The 16,551-nt window shown below is 43.8% G+C and overlaps 1 protein-coding gene across 1 annotated transcript in view; it reads right to left on the bottom strand.

Annotated features, from left to right (window-relative positions):
* MROH2B (maestro heat like repeat family member 2B) overlaps window positions 1-16,551 on the bottom strand; it is a 62,498-nt gene that overhangs the window by 9,861 nt on the left and 36,086 nt on the right. The window contains exons 22-32 of the mRNA XM_066360126.1: window positions 15,897-15,923; window positions 15,030-15,149; window positions 14,730-14,809; window positions 8,996-9,131; window positions 8,803-8,898; window positions 8,436-8,525; window positions 7,988-8,108; window positions 5,905-6,002; window positions 3,488-3,640; window positions 851-1,008; window positions 192-318 (exon numbers count right to left, since the gene is read on the bottom strand). Of these exons, the coding sequence (XP_066216223.1) occupies window positions 192-318; window positions 851-1,008; window positions 3,488-3,640; window positions 5,905-6,002; window positions 7,988-8,108; window positions 8,436-8,525; window positions 8,803-8,898; window positions 8,996-9,131; window positions 14,730-14,809; window positions 15,030-15,149; window positions 15,897-15,923 (1,206 nt within the window). The remainder of the gene's footprint in view (window positions 1-191; window positions 319-850; window positions 1,009-3,487; window positions 3,641-5,904; window positions 6,003-7,987; window positions 8,109-8,435; window positions 8,526-8,802; window positions 8,899-8,995; window positions 9,132-14,729; window positions 14,810-15,029; window positions 15,150-15,896; window positions 15,924-16,551) is intronic.

Here is a 16,551-nt window from a genome sequence, read left to right as displayed (position 1 = left end):
TGAGAAATTTGCTTTTAAAAATGGCAGCCACAGATACAACTACTGCCCTGTCTGTCTGCTATAAAATGGAGTTGATTTAAAATCAGGGCACGAGAGGACAAGTATGATCAATGATATATCGCTGTGTTCCAAGTGGGGACAAGTCATGGGGTGGGACCCATTCCAGACGCATGGTGGGTGGTCCAACTCACTGAGATGGCGTCCATTCCAGCCAGGTCATCCTCCAGTCCAGCCCCCAGCTTGTCAGTCAGGGCCCTCAGGAGCTTCCTACTGGAGGCCGGCTTCTCGGCCAGAGCCGTCCACAGCGTCTTGGTGTCCCTAGGGGGGCAGGGCAGGAAGGGATAAAGCACAGCTCCTTGGAATATGAGCTTTTCCCTCCAATTCACTCTGAAACCACATGACGTAATCAACACTCCAAGGACAGGTGGATAGGTTAGCATGCCTGGGGAGAATAAGGATGTTTTATTCAGCAATCCAACATTCTGGGCTTGGGTTACTGAGGCTTGTGAATGTCCATCAAGACAGAAACCTCTCAGATAGGTGTATTCTGGGCAATCAAAACAGAGAAGAAATATTCACTTTCTAATGTTCACTTATTCCTATGGTGGGCTTAAGAAAAATCTCATCATTCAATGAGCACACACACATACACACACACACACACACACACACGTATATGGAAAAGGCTTGGGAAAACATTATTTGTGATTCAAACACCAATTTCAAAATTATTACTCAGTAAGATGTTTTTGGCCTTTACTTGCTGTCTGTTTCTCACACAGCAAGCCCTCCCTGGTGCCTTGCAGAGCAGCCTGTCCTTGGAGAAGGAGCCAGGCCAGTTAGGACTTACCTGTCAAAGGGCAGAGGCTTCTGCAAAAGGTTGGCCACGACCGCATCCATGTGGAAGCCAGCTATCTGAGAGACAGCATCCAGCGAGAACTGAAAACTCTCCTCCCTCTGTCTGAGGACTGGCATGTGGTAGTAAAGCATGCTCAAGATCTCCAACAGCTGAAAAGCAAAGGCCAAATCAAATACCCAGTTGTCATCTTCCCTCCATGTGAAACGTTTCAGGCGGGTAATGGTAAGCATGTCAGTGGATGATGAATTGTAAAAAGTGTTAAAACTGATAACTAATTCTACCCATGGGCTTTCTCTCATTCAGGAGAATTACTGATGAATTGGGTATTTATTCTTAAGTCAATTTAGTGAATGTTCGGTGAAAGGCTGTGTTATGCCAGGTGTCATGTTGTGTTAGGCACTGTGTGAAGTTTACCCAAGATGAATGAGCTGTAGCTCTCTCTCAGAAGACATGGGCACTCTCAGAAAGGCTGTTAAACATGTGCTTAAAGTCTGGTGCACAGACGGTGCATGGCCAATGACAGACAGGTGGTACGCAGGATGGAGAGGGGAAGCCAGAGTAATGGAGGTCACTTGGAGGGACATCTGCTCTAGGACTTGAGGAAGGATACACAGAAATTTCATAAAGCAACATGGAAATGGTGGGGAAAGTCATCCTCATAAGAAAGAACACAAGTAAAGGTATAAAATCAAGAAGCGGGAGATTAGGTGGAGCATAGAGGATTTTTAGAGCAGGGAAACTGTTTTGGATGAAACAACTATGGTGAATACATGTCATTATACACTTGCCAACACCAAGAGTATAGCCCAGTGTAAACTATGAACTTTGGGTGGTTATATTATGTGTTAATGTAGGTTCACTGGTTGTAAAACAATGTACCTCTGTGCTGGTGGGTGATATTGACAGTGGAGGAGGATATGTGTGTGTGGGGACAAGAGCCATAGAGGAACTCTCTACATTTTGCTCAATTTGGCTGGGACCCTAAAATGGCTCTAAAAAATAAAAACTGTCTCTTGAGGATATCATGCTAAGCAAAATAAATCAGACAGAAAAATTAAGAACCATATGATTTCACTCACATGTTGGATATAAAACTGAAGGCAACAAATGAACAAACAAGTAAAACAAACAGATAAGAACTCATAGACACACACAACAGTATAGTGGTTACCAGATGAAGGGTGGGTGAGGGGTAGTGTAAGGGAAAGGGGGTCAAATACATGGTGACAGAAGATGGTGTGACTTTGGGGATGGTGGACACACATTGCAATAGACAGATCATGTATCATAGAAATCTACACTTGAAACCTATATAATCCTATTAACCATTGTCACTGTGATTAATTTAATTAAAAAACAAAGTAAAATTAAAAATATCTATATAATGAAATAGCATGAGATCACGGGCACAAGCAAATGCAGAAAAGATTCCTGGAATCGGAGAATGGTCTAGTTTGGAGCACAGAGAGAATGAGGGTGATAAAGAAAAGACAATTTCATAGCAAAGATGATGCCAAAGCCTAGAGGGCACTGAAGGCCACCTTTAGGAACTTGGGTGTTGATATTATAGCATAGAATGATATTATATATATCATATTTATATTGTTGACTTGGAGCAGGCTATGGCTCTAAGCTAAAGTAACTTGCTTCTAGTAGATGTTTCTCTTAATTATTTTGGATAAAGATTTTTAGATTAAGTATAACATGATTACTACAGAGTCTCATTTCAATGACTCCTGGAGAGGATTTAAGTCACCTATTGTGTGAGTAACTCTCGTTTACAAAACACAAACTCATGAACATTCTAAATTTGTTAACATTTGATTCTCCTATGCCTAGCCCAGTGTCAACAAATTGTATGTAATCAATAAGGGGTTTTGAAAAAAAAACTGATTGGTAAGTAATTAACACAGAGATCATTTGTAAAAGTCATGCTATAGAGAATTCTTTGATTTAGTGTGGTTGTCTGTAGGCGGTGGGGACCATAACGTCTCTGTCCTATTCTCCTTGAGATACCTTCATTGAGTTAAAGATTCTTTCCCTCCTTATTAATTTTCAAATTGTTTGCATTCTGCTTCCAACTTCAAGAGAGAGGATAGAGCATGTCCATTTGGAGCTCTTGATCAAGCTTCTTGAATTTAAATCCTGTTCCTCTGCTTCCCTCTCCAGTTCCCTTTCATCAGTCTCTCAGTGACAGCCCTCCCTCCTCACCCCAAAATAAATTCTAAGGAGTGTGGAAGACCAGCTTGCAGCATGGTGATGGGATGAGAGACTCTCCTGGTGCTTAGTGACCATCTCGGAGGCAACCCCAGGACCACTCTCATCCTTGCAGATCTAAGAATCCAGTTTTCCACAGTCCAATCCCTGGGTAAAGGGCTGTTTCCTCTGGCCAATGAGTGACAGTTTGGAAAGTTATAATGATCACATACTAGAGAAGCAACTGAGACCGCTGAGACACTCAGCATGAGCCTGGTTATTAATACACAACCTGGGTCTCTGTCAAGGCCTCCCCAGGACACACAGGCTCTTGCTTGCGTTGGGCAGAGGACAAAGTGAGAAATGGCGGCCGACGTGGCAGGTCAGAAGTGTTAGAATTCTGCTCAGCTGTCAGACTGGCTGTCAGTTTACCTGGTCTTCCAGGGCAACTCCCTGTTCCTTCAGGACAGTGATCATCCACGTGCCACAGGCCACTGTGCACGTGGGGCTGAGGGTCTCCAGACCGTCCAGCGTTTCCTCCAGGAATGGGAGAATTTCTTCACTTGGGATGAGTTTACTAACAATCTGAGAACATGACAGAAAAAGCCATGTTAGCAACCAGCTCACTTCATAGCTGGACACCTACCAAAAGCAGTTGCTTCTTGTTTTAGGATATTGGAGACCAATGGGCGTGGCAAACAGTGAGCAGATGACTGGGGCCTTAGAGAGCAGAGAAAATACTAAAGGGGGACATAGACATGACCTTTTACCTCTAAGCAGACTTTCCCTGGAGTTGTGTTTTTATCGTTTCACACTTAGCCAAACCCAGGCCTGCTGACACAATTTCTTTCCAAACTATTATAGTGTACTCTATAAAGGAAAAGTGGTGCATGACCTTTACATAGTAATTTACATGCCTCACCATCCTTCACACACATTTCCTATAATGTAGAAGTAGGTCTTGCATTGCCGAAGACTAGCCAAGACCTGAGACCCAGGAAAATCTATCCCCGTGTACCAGGTGCTGTGCGTAATACCAGGGACCTCTATAGACACAGAGTAGGAGCTATTATGAGCCCTGTATTTTGCTCCTGCTAGTCTCAATATTAAGAGTAGTCAATAAAAGGTCAAGAAATTAAAAGTTCGCAATTTTAGTCTCTATGTACAGGAACTATACAGAATGTTGATGGATAGCAGTATGCGAGTATGAGTGTGTGTGTGTGTGTGTGTGTGTGAAAAGTTAGCAGTGTGAATGAATTCCAGAATCATTACCTGGGGCTTTAACCAAGCAAGGTGGTCATAATTACAAGTCTGCAGGTATGAAAACATTTCTTTTCACAACCGACTTCCGCTGTATTAATGGCCTAACGTTGTTTGGTAGAACCATCCTAGAGAGGAATGAGTTGCTCCACATGAGCTGTTGCGTGTCCCAGCCAGTTTGTGTGTTATTATGGTTCCCAGATCAAAGGGCTACACAGGCTTTTCTGTTCTATGTAACACCAAATGCCTGTCTGGGGTCCAAGCTCAATGGCATTCTTTTTTCTTTTCTTTTAAAAAAAATCCCATTGTGATGGATGTTGGTTTAGAAGAAAGGAAAGAAGGGAACTTGTGGTTTTGAGCACCTGTTGTGTGTCAGACACTTTCTTAGGCAAGTGGCATATATTCCCCCAGCCCCCACTTTGCTTCATTCCCATAATCTGATCACTCCGTCGTTGTCACCGCTGACCTCCTTAGTCCCGGTCACCTAATCTCACACCTAGATTCTTGTAGTTTCCTCCAAAGTTGCCTAACTGACTTCACTCTGGCCAGCCCATATTCTAGTCTAAACAGAGCAGCCAGATGATCTTTCAGAAATATAAATTCAGTCATCTTCCTCCTCACAGAGCCATCACTAAAAAACATCATTGCAAATTAGGTAACAGTGCTCTGTCCTATAGTCTGACTGGTTTTGTTGGACCATTGGCTGCCATCTGTGAATAATTGACATAATGCATAGAAATCTATAATGCCTACTTTAGGGATGATACCACCTCACTCGGGGGTGCCCCAGTACATTTTTTCCAGCTGGCACAATTGTAGGTAGTGGTCCCGACTCTTCTGCTCAAAATCCAATTTTAAGCAGAAGATTCCAATTACAGTAAAAGCCAGGGCCCTTCAAGGCCTTGAAGGTCCCTGAGTTGACCCTGGGCTATCTCTTGGGTCTCATTATTTACTTCTTTCTCCACTGCAGGGTGTTTGCACCTGCTGTTTCTCCTCGACCTGGAATGTTCCTTTCTCGATGTCTGGATGGTTCTCTCAGAGTGACCTTCTCGAAGGGATTACCCCTCCCTTACTTGACTTCATTTTTCTCAATGATCACTACCTGACATTTATTTGGTGGATAATACCTACTAGTGTGCAAGCTCAGGGAGGGCTGATGTATAGTGCATGTTAGGTGAATGAATGGATGATTGAATAAACGAATGAATTGATCAGACCAATCCTCACAACTCTGAGAGGTAGGTTAGGTACTGCTTTTGAAGATGAGGATTCTGAGCTTTGGGTAGTGCACACAGAATCTGTCTGATCGACTCTGTAGCCCTTGTCCTTTATACTCCACCCTACTGCCTCCCTCACTCGAGAGGGCCGCTTGGTGGGCAGGGTTTCCCGGAGTCTGAAATGAGCAGTGGCAGGCATCGACTGGGCCCACGTCCACCCAGAGTTTATAAACAACAGGACGAAAGTCTTTTATTCGGCTTGAATGGCTATACTACTGCCCGTGCTGGTGGTGAGGTATACACAGCTCACCCACTTGAAAGTCAACCCAGAGTCAGCTTTTCGTCCCTGGGCCAGCCCTTCAAGCCTATTACCTTTGCTATTTTAGAGGAAATCTTGATCTGGACCTCCACATCATCACACTGCAGCCCTTCCTGCAAACCCTGCAGTCTTTCCATTTCCAGGTGAATACCTAAAATCGACAGTGGGAAGCGTATGTAAGAGTTCATACAGCTGACAGGCTGGCTATATTTTGATGTGACACTAATTAAGCTGCTGGATACCTCTAACAAACGCACTAAAGACTGTCTGAGGAGCCAGTGAGCAAGAGAACAAACTTGTACCGAGTGGTTTCTACCTGCTGGGCACCATGTTCAATCCTCACACGCAATCATCTCGTTTATTACTAAGAAAGATCATCTGAGACAGACTCTCTTCTTATTGTCCCTGTCTTGCGGATGAGAAAGCTGAGGCAGAGATATGAAGCCATTTGGCCCCATGATGGTGAGTCAAGACAGGAAAGTCAGACTTGCCCCCTCATCTGTCTGACACCCTGACACCACGCCCAGGCTCTTACCACTGTGCCACCTGCTGACTCTGTCAGACTTGCCGTCTGCAGGGAGCCACTGTGTGGGGAATGGGAAGGGAACTATTGCAATAGGAATGACAGCGACTGAGTAGGAGCTTGTTATCTCAATTTATAAAAGGAGGCCTAAACAGTAATGATTTCATGTTTGTCGTTAGAACATGCAGTAATTGTGGAAACTCACACCTGAATGATTTGGTGGAAGGCCACCTAGCCTAATGAAACACACAGCCTCTGGCGTCACACGAGCTCAGCAGTCCATGCTCCCAGTGCACTTTCAGCCTCAGGTCCCTCATCTCAAAATGGACCGAGCAACATCCACCCATGACTATCAGATGTTTTTTAAATTTTGTACCACATTAGTTACTTGTATCTAGTAGGTGTTCAATACTCATGTTCTTTCTCTCTATAGTGCTTATCTGATCAAGAGAAAGAGTTAAAGTGAATAACAAATTACGGGATTTCCTGTTAACAAAGAGGATTTGATGACCTGAACCTTGCATGTTTCAGGAAATGAAGGGGCTAACGGAAGAATCGGCAAAAGAGTAATGGAATTCGAATCCCTCTCTTCCTCGGAGGTCTCCGCTCTGACACATTTCTCCTCTTACTGGTTCCTCAGTTCATTTCCCCCCCTGGCTTGGTAAAAGCATACATTTTTAATGAATTATCTTTCCATATTCCAAAGGCCTTTCACACCTACTCTGTCTCTGCTTGAAAAGCTTTTTTCTTGTTGACTCACTACTCCCTCTCCCAAGTCCCCCCCCCCCCCAAACCCTAGCTTTTGGCTTTAACACACTTTTCTTATGTGCATCTTGGAACTGTAACATCTCTGTGTCTCCAGTATCAGAACTGTACGTGACACCTGAGAAGGTACTCAGGAAGTGTTTTCTGAGGACCTTGAAAGACTGGGAGTGAGACATAAACGTGAGACACGCTAAACTGAGACCCTGTGTAAGGCCTCCCGTCTCCATGTAGCAGAGCGGAGCGCACAGGCAGGAGTGCCCCCTGGAACACCTGCTGAGCTAACCTGGACAGAAGGCCCTGCGTGCGGGGTCAGCCCGAGACGGAGGTTTCACCATTCCTACACCCACTCAGATTGACAGATCTTCACATGCACGCAGAGAGCAGACCAAGGTTCTGCTATGCCAGCTGGGGAAACCTGCACAACATTCCTCCCCGTAGAGACCTTTGAAAGTCACTTAGTGCCATAATAACAATGCCATTTCCCCCTGAAGAAAACCATGTGGTAGAGGAAGCATTACTAACATGCCCGATTGCTCAGTGACATAAACTGGACTCATTCCAAGCAATTTACCCACTGGAATGGCTCTTTAAGATGCGTTGGTGTCATTATCTTTATTTTGAAAAAGAGAGAAACAGAACCACTGAGAAAAAAAGATACAAATTCTGTGACATAAAGGTGTTAGAACTCAGAAGTGGCTGAGCTGTGGAGGGAGGAAGGGAAGGACAGAGAGAGAGAGAGAGAAAGAGAAGAGAGGAGAGGAGAGAAAGGAGAGGGGCATGGATGTACAAGGAGAAAAACTGAGAACAAATAAAAACAGACACCTCCTCTTCATATGTCTTCCACTCACCTTTGATGCAGAACAGAGCAATGGTGGAGCTGGCTGCCGCCTGGCGGATGGTGGGCAGGGTGTCGCAGGAGTGAGGAGCCAGGAGGCCGAGGAGTGAGCCGATTTTAAAATTCGCTGGTGCCTGCAGGACAAAGGAGGCCCCCCAGGTCATGGGGTGGCTTGGTAATGGCTGTGAATATTCCCAACACTGGAGAGTAAGGCCCCTAGAACGGAACTGGACTTTGAACTTGCCCGTAAGGGCGGTGCAGAAGTCAAGAAGCAAGCATGCCAAGACCACCAAGTAGCTCGGCCCAGGGTGCTCACCAGCCCCTGGGGTTGGGAGACACCCCTCAGGAAAGCACACTGTCCGGACTGGAGAGCCATTGGAGAGGACTTTCGGGTTCCCCGGGCTCAGAGATCCCTGCTGGTGGTGAGCAATGAGACCTGGTTACCTGGGAGGACTACTCACCTCCGCGTCATTTGTCAGCACTTGCGCGGCGATCTGGAAGGCTCTTTCTCTTTCCCACTCTTTTTGTGAAACAAGCCACATTCGGAGAAGCTGTTGGTGAAAGAATGAGCGTCCTTCCCTTAGTGCCCTCCATGGCCACCCTTCCCATTCTATCGCTCTCGCTCCCTCTCTCAGCCCGGCTCTCTCTCTGACTACTGGAACCGGTACTCCCCTCCCCACAAACTACTTATAACTGGCCTGGCCCTATGGTGGGGCAAGCGGGTCAGGCTGGGTCTCCCTGTGAGGACGACGGCGCACAGGTTTGGGTGGCGCGTAGCGCACGGATTGGGGGCTAGGGGGGAGTAGGTGGAGCAGCGGCTCTGCTCACATTGAACATTTCCTGACAGTCCTCTACTTTCAGGTTGTCCCACATCATGGTCCGCACCAGCTTCCCGAGCGCGTCCATGGACCGTTCATAGAGAAACTGAAATCAGAGGTGGGGGGGGGGGGGATTGTGAGTCTGAGTAAGAGAGGAGAGGCCCCCCCGAGCTCTCCGTTCCACTCAGGCCTCACCCACATACTTGAATGTGCTCCTTGTCCTTGTCCGTCTCGCCCTCATTTTTGAGTTTTTCCAGCGGTGGAAGGGGCAGCAGCCTGCGGACATTCTCTTCAAGAATATTAAGATGGTCATTCAGTGAGAGCCGAGGTTTCAGTTTACTGAAATGAGAACCACGTGGAGGAGTGGGGCTGAGGAGGCTGAACAGACAGGACCCAGGAGAGTTTCCGAGAACTGCCGGTCACATCAGAAAGGGTCAGGTAGCTTCCTGACATGTTGGGATGTTGAGGGAGGTGGTGACAGTCGTGGGAAGGATGGGGGACATAGAATGCGACTGTACTGGTGAGCGTTGTCAGTCAGCATGCCTCAATTATAGTTTATTAGAGGGATAAGCAACTCATTACTTGCTCTGCATTATTTAACCCTTGAGTATATAATCTGAGATAACATTAACTATTTGTTTTCTTCAGGGCTTGTGTGCTTGTGTGTATGCATCTATCTATGTGTATGCATGAGAGAGAGAGAGAGAGAGAGAAGGATTCTAAGTTTGAGTAGTGAGTTTACCAATTTAATCTGTCCTCTTATGTTATAGGTGATGTCATATATACTACATGTTCTTATAAATGCACAAGTGAATAAATAATCTCTTCTTCCCTCCCCCCTTCTCTCTCTTTCTTACATCTACTATAGATATACAAGGATATGAACAAACCTGGATATACCTTGGTAAATGAAAATATTCCATAAAACATGAGAAATCCAATTTGTTATTAAATAAATGTAAATTAGGACAATATAATAGAACTTGTCAGTGACCAGATGAGCAAAGAAATGAAAAATGATGACACTCTCAGGACAGGGTGGAACTGGTCCCCTTAGTGGGGAGGAGAAGTCAGGACAGAGGGGACAGCTCCTTGAAAGGGTTAAATGTGTTGATATGTGCCCAGTAGTCTTCTCATCTTGGTTGTCTGGCTGAATTTTTAAAAATCAACTTATTGAGGTATAATTTATGTACAACAAATTGTATCCATTTAAAGTGTGCAATTAAATGAGTTTTGCACCCATGAAATGACCATTATAACCAATATAAGACATTCTCGTCACCCCAGATTTTTCCTTACACCCCTTTGTAGTTCACCTCTTCCTCCACCTTGGCTCCAGGAAAACACTCATTAGCTTTCTGTCATTACAGATTAGTTTATAGGTGTCCTGTCCAAGCGAGGACAGCCACTAACATGTGGCTATTAAACACATGAGTGATGGCTAGTCTGAATCAAGAGAAGCTGCAAGTCTAAGACACACTGGATTTCAAACATTTAGTAAGAAAAACTGTGCAGATTGACTTGTTACTATTTTCTATATTGACTATGTGTTGAAATGATGATATACCAAGTATATTAGATTAAGTAAAATCATTAAAATTAATTTAAAATGCATATGTAACTTGCATTATATTTCTACTTTACAACACTGTCCTAGAATCTGGTTAATTCTTAATTCCTGTTCAAGGTTTATTTACTTGAGCTGTTTTCAATTTTTTTTCATCTTTGTAAACATGGTAACCTGTGTTTTCCCTTATCTTAACTCTTTCCACATTTTAGAGAAATTAAGTAGGTGTGTTTTGCATCTTTTTCCCCAGTAGGCTAAAACTCTTTCAGGGCAAAGCCATATCTTGTTCATTATTGTCCTTTTAGAAGCTAGCTCAGCCCTGGTCAGTTGGCTCAATGGTAGAGTGTCCACCCAGTGTGTGGATGTCCCTGGTTCAATTCCCAGTAAGGGCACACAGGAGAAGAGACCATCTGCTTTTCCACCCCTCCCCCTCTTGCTTCTTTCTGTCTGTCTCTCTCTCTTCTCCTCTCCTCCCACAGCCATGGCTTAATTGGAGTAAGCTGGCCCTGGGAACTAAGGATGGCTCTGTGGCCTCTGCCTCAAGCTCTAAAAATTGGCTCTGGTTGCAGTGGAGCAAGGGCCCCAGATGAGCAGATCATCCCCCCCTAGTGGGTTTTTCTGGTGAATCCTGGTCGAGGTGCATTTGGGAGTCTATCTCTGCCTCCCTCCTCTCACTAAATTAAAAAAAAAAAAAAGCTAGCTCAATGCCTGATACAAGGATGACACTTAATAGTTATCTTTCTTTGTAGATTACATGATCTTATACAAGAAAGCTTAAAGTCTCCATGTAAAAACTGTTAGAATCATAAATTCTACAGTTGCAGAATACAAAATCAACACACAACAACCACTGTATTTTATACACTAACAACAAACAATCAAAAAGAAAATTAATAATTCCACTTACAAGAGTGTGAAAAAATAAAATACTTCAAAATAAATTAGTGAAGGAAGTGTAATATTTGTACACTAAAAACCACAAATGTTGCTGAAGGAAATAAAAGAAAACACAAATAAATAGAAAGACACCCCATGTTCATGGGATTGAGGGCTTACTATTGTTAACAAGTTCATAATATCCAAAACAGTCTACCAATTTACTGCAATTCCTCTCTAAATTTCAATGACACTTTTTGTACAAATAGAAAAATCTACTCTAAAATTTATATGGAGTCTCAAGTGACTACAGATAGCTAAAACGATCTTTAGAAAGAACTAAGTTGGAGATCTCACACTTCCTGGTTTGAAAGTTTATTACAAAACCACTATAACTAAAACAGTGTGGTACTGGTTTAAAAGGGCAGATGTGTTGATCAATAAAATATTATATAATGAGTGCCCAGAAATAGACTCTAGCATTTACTTTCAAATGGTTTCAACAAAGGTTTTAAGACAACTCAGTATGGTGTTGGGAAAACTGGGTATCCACATGGAAAAAAATGAATTTGGAGCCTTACTTTATACCATATACAAAAATCAACTAAATATGGATTAAAGACCTAAATATAAGAGTTAAAACTCAGAGAAGGCCCTGGCCGGTTGGCTCAGCGGTAGAGCGTCGGCCTGGCGTGTGGGGGACCGGGTTCGATTCCTGGCCAGGGCACATAGGAGAAGCGCCCATTTGCTTCTCCACCCCCACCCCCTCCTTCCTCTCTGTCTCTCTCTTCCCCTCCCGCAGCCAAGGCTCCATTGGAGCAAAGATGGCCCGGGTGCTGGGGATGGCTCCTTGGCCTCTGCCCCAGGCGCTAGAGTGGCTCTGGTTGCGGCAGAGCAACGCCCTGGAGGGGCAGAGCATCACCCCCTGGTGGGCAGAGCATCGCCCCTGGTGGGCGTGCCAGGTGGATCCCGGTCGGGCGCATGCGGGAGTCTGTCTGACTGTCTCTGCCCGTTTCCAGCTTCAGAAAAAAAAAAAAAAAATACAAAAAAAAAAAAAAAAAAAAAAAACTCAGAGAAAACACAGGGGGAAATCTTCATGATATTGGATTTGGTAATGATTTTATTGAATAGGATGCTAAAAGCACAGATAACAAAAGTACAAATAAATGAATGATTCTACATCAAAATTAAGAAATTCTGTGAATCAAAGCACACAACTCATAGAGTGAAAAGACAACCTATGACATAAAAGAAAATATATATCTGAAAATATATATCATATATCTGATAAGGGGGTTAATAACCAGAAAATATAAACAATTCTTACAACTCAACAATAACAAAAAAGAAACAATAAGAAATGGGTAAAGGAGGCCTGACCTGTGGTGGCGCAGTGGATAAAGTGTCGACCCGGAAATGCTGAGGTCGCCAGTTTGAAACCCTGGGCTTGCCTGGTCAAGGCACATATGGGAGTTGATGCTTCCAGCTCCTCCCCCCCTTCTCTCTCTCTGTCTCTCCTCTCTCTCTCTCTCTCTCTCTCTCTCTCTGTCTCTCCCTCTCCTCTCTAAAATGAATAAATAAAAAATAAAAATTTATAAAGTGTATAAGAAATGGGTAAAGGAGTTGAACAGACATTTTGCCAAAGACATAGAAATAGGTAATAAACATATTAAAAGATGCCCAAACCTGCTGATTAAGAAAATGCAACTCAAAACCACTATGAAATACCTGGTTATTATTTTAAAAAAGTAACGTGTTAGAAAGGATATGGAAAAATAAGAACCCTCATGCACTGTTGGTGGGAATGTAAAATGGTGCCACTTCTATAGAAAACAGTAAGGTGGTTCCACAACAACAACAACAAAATCAGAAATAGAATTACCATACTATCCAGCAGTCTTACTTTTGGGTAAATAACCAAAAGAATTGAAAGCAGGGTCTAGAAGGGTTATTTACATACCTATTTACAGCAACATTACTCACAATAGCCAAAACATGAAAACAGCCTAAATGTTCATTCGTTGAATGGTTTATATACAAATGAAAGATTATTCAGCCTTATAAAGAAATGAAATTTTGGTACATGCTATATAACACATATACGCCTTGAGGAATTTATCCGAAGTGAATTAAGTAATGAAAAAAAACAAATATTGTATGACTGCTTATATGAGGTAACATAAAAAATTCACAGAGACGGAAAGTAGACCGGTGGTTTCTGGGGCGGGTGGGTGAGGGAATGGGGAGTTCTTGTTTAATGGCTGCAGGTTGCACAACAATGCGAGTCTACTTAATACTACTGAACCATGCACTTGAAAATAGCTAAGACGATACATTTTATGCTGTGTGTGTTTTTTAACACAGTTAAACATTTTTAAAAACCTTTTTTAGTTAAAAAGAATGATGTTTGTGAAGAATTAGCGAAGATTTGGGGATATAAAAGGCGGGGAAGAAAAAGCAGGATGAAGAGGCACACGTGCAGTAGGGGCTCAATTCTAATCCAAATGGAGCCCCATCTATAAAGTGCTGAAAGACAGGGAGGAAACAGAGGTGATTTCAGTATCACTGAAAACTTTATATAGTTCCCAAGTTTAAAAAAAACATTTATTAAGTTTATTGGGGTGATATCAGTTACTAAAATTATACGTTTCAGGTGTAAAATTCTATAATACATCATCTGTATGTTGCATTGTGTGTTCACCCCACATCGTCTCCCTCCATCACCATCTGTCCCCTCTACCCTCCTCCACCTCCTGCACCCTTCTCCCTCCTGCAGTCCCCACATTCTTGTGTCTGTGAGGTATTTTTCTTTTTTTGCTTAATGCCTTCACTTTTTTTTACCCAGCCTCCTACCCCACCTCTTGGGACAGCTGTCAGTCTGTTCTCTGTATCTATGAGTCTGTTTCTATCTTGTTAGTTTATTTTATTCATTAGATTCCACATATACGTGAAATCATATGGTACTTGTCTTTCTCTGACTGGCTTACTTCACTTAGCATAATATTCTCCAGGTCCATCCAAGCTGTCTATAGTTTCCAAGTTTTAACAGTGAACTTGTATTTCTTTTGTTGCGGGGGGGGGGGGGGGAATTTAATTTAAAAAATTTGCTTGAAATTATTTTTCTGCTTCAGGTTTATTGCTACTAACCAACCAGAATGTGATTAGGGCATTCACCATTTTTTAATGGGAAGATTAAAATTTGCCTGCAGGCCTAGATCTAGGAAGAAAAATTTCCTTTCGCATAGAAATTTCAGTTTTCATCTATCAATAAATTGGACTCCTCTAAGTAGCTCGCTAGTCTCTGTCAGTCATCAAATGATCCATCTGTCAGTTCTGTTGCTCTGGAAACAGGAAAGACCTTGTTTGAACTAACCCACTGATGGATGGTGTTTGTCCTCCGGAGGGTGCGCTGGAGTCCGCACCTATTCCTAAGTCAGAGGGAGGACATGGGGCAGGAAATACTTTTTCAAGGAGAACAACAAAAAATTCTCTACCTGAGGTATCTGATGGCGATCAAGGCTTTCCACCGGACAGGGCTAGCTAAGGAGTCCAGGGGCTCGTCCCTGACGAAGTCCTGCCGCACAAACAAGGAGGTGGTGCCCTTCAGAAGGGCGCAAGGGAGGTTCCAGACGCAGCTGCAACCTCACGGGGCCCTGAGCTGCCATGGGCAGAAATAGGGCAGAGATCTGTTCCGTGGGGCTGGCACATTTTACCCGCTTTTAAAAAGACAGCCTGACACCCTTGGTTGTGGGCTCCTCAGGGCCTTGCCTGTACCCCTTTCTCCGCTCACTCACCAGCATGTAACCCAGCAGAACCTCCTTGTAGGAGAACTTGAACCTCGGATCCTCAGCATCGTGGACAGCAATGCCAATCTCCGTGATGCTTCTTGTGAAGCTCATTTGCAGATCCATGTCCTAAAGCAAAGTGATCCATGGTACAAGCCGAGGTCTTAGGCAGCACATCCGGCTCCAAAAAACATGGGCCCCAGAGTTGAAATGGGTGCCCAGAAGGAGCGAGAACCTCTGCCCCTTTGCCACCTCTATCTTCACCTAGGGTCGAGGTTGCAGGGAAGTTGAAAAACAAAGATGAATTTCCACTCCCTCCCTGCATCTCGATCCTGCTTGATGGACGGAGGTTTCTCTACAGCAGTGGCTTTCAAATAGTTTACAATCCCACCTGGTATTTATATACACAATGTCTATCTATCTATCTATCTATCTATCTATCTATCTATCTATCTATCTATCTATCTATCATCTATCTATCTATCTATCTCTCTATCTATCATCTATCCATCTATATGAAATAAAAGTTGTAGGATGCTTATTGCTATAAGCAATGTATTCTTCCATTTCTCTTTTATTTCACTACAAAACATTTTCTGGTTGTGAACTATTACATTCATTTCATGGTCTACTGGTGGGTCACAATGCACAGTCCTAAAAACCCCGCTGTAGTTTACTAACTTCCAAACCAACCGGAACTAAATGCAGCAGCTTGTCCTGTCCTAGATCTGGTTCTGGGACCCTGGCTTCAGAACTGAGTTAGTTATAAGTTAGGACCCTTTCCTCAGGAATCAATGCACAAGGACATCTGTGCTGACTATGCTTCCAGGGAGCACGCTTTGTGTTCAAATATATATATTCAAGTATATCACATACCTTGTTCATCATGGACATGCCCAGAACCTGAAAATTCAAAGGCAAAAGCGATACTGGAGCAACAGTGAGGGAGTTCCCAGAGCCCAACAAGACCGAAGCATCCTGAAGGACCAACCTGAAGGACACAGGGCAGCAGCCTACCCCGTCTTGCTGAGGAGTGGGGTCCACTCACTTCCTCCCCCACCTTCACAGTGAGACCTCATACACTGGCAGAAACTTTCCCTTGAGTGAGTCATGACTATGCTACAAAGGGCAGTGTAAGGATGTCCAGCCTTTGGGATTCGGGCTTCCCACTTTACAGAGGTTCCTCCAGACTTTGGTAAGAAAAAGGGGAAGGGCTCGTGGCAGAAAGAGCAGTAGAACTTCTGAAAGGGAAGTTAAAAGGGCAGCTTACGTTGGAGCTGGCAAAGTCAGTTCTCCTCTGACTCTAGTGTTGAAAATGCAAATTTGCTCCAATGAGACCAGTATATGAGGGAATACTTGTAGCAATGCTGGGGTTTGTGTTTGCTTATGCGCAGCTGTGTCCGTGAGAACAAAATGGTGCTCCAGTTGAACTGAACCACGTAAAAATACTCATACACACCCCTCAAACGTCTGCCAGCTGCCTCAGTTTACTGTGTTGTGAGTGTTCCCCATCCAAATCTGGCATTACAAG

This window comes from Saccopteryx leptura, chromosome 1, assembly GCF_036850995.1.
Source record: "Saccopteryx leptura isolate mSacLep1 chromosome 1, mSacLep1_pri_phased_curated, whole genome shotgun sequence".
Lineage (NCBI taxonomy): Eukaryota > Metazoa > Chordata > Mammalia > Chiroptera > Emballonuridae > Saccopteryx > Saccopteryx leptura.
This window is presented reverse-complemented; position numbering and strand designations above follow the sequence as displayed.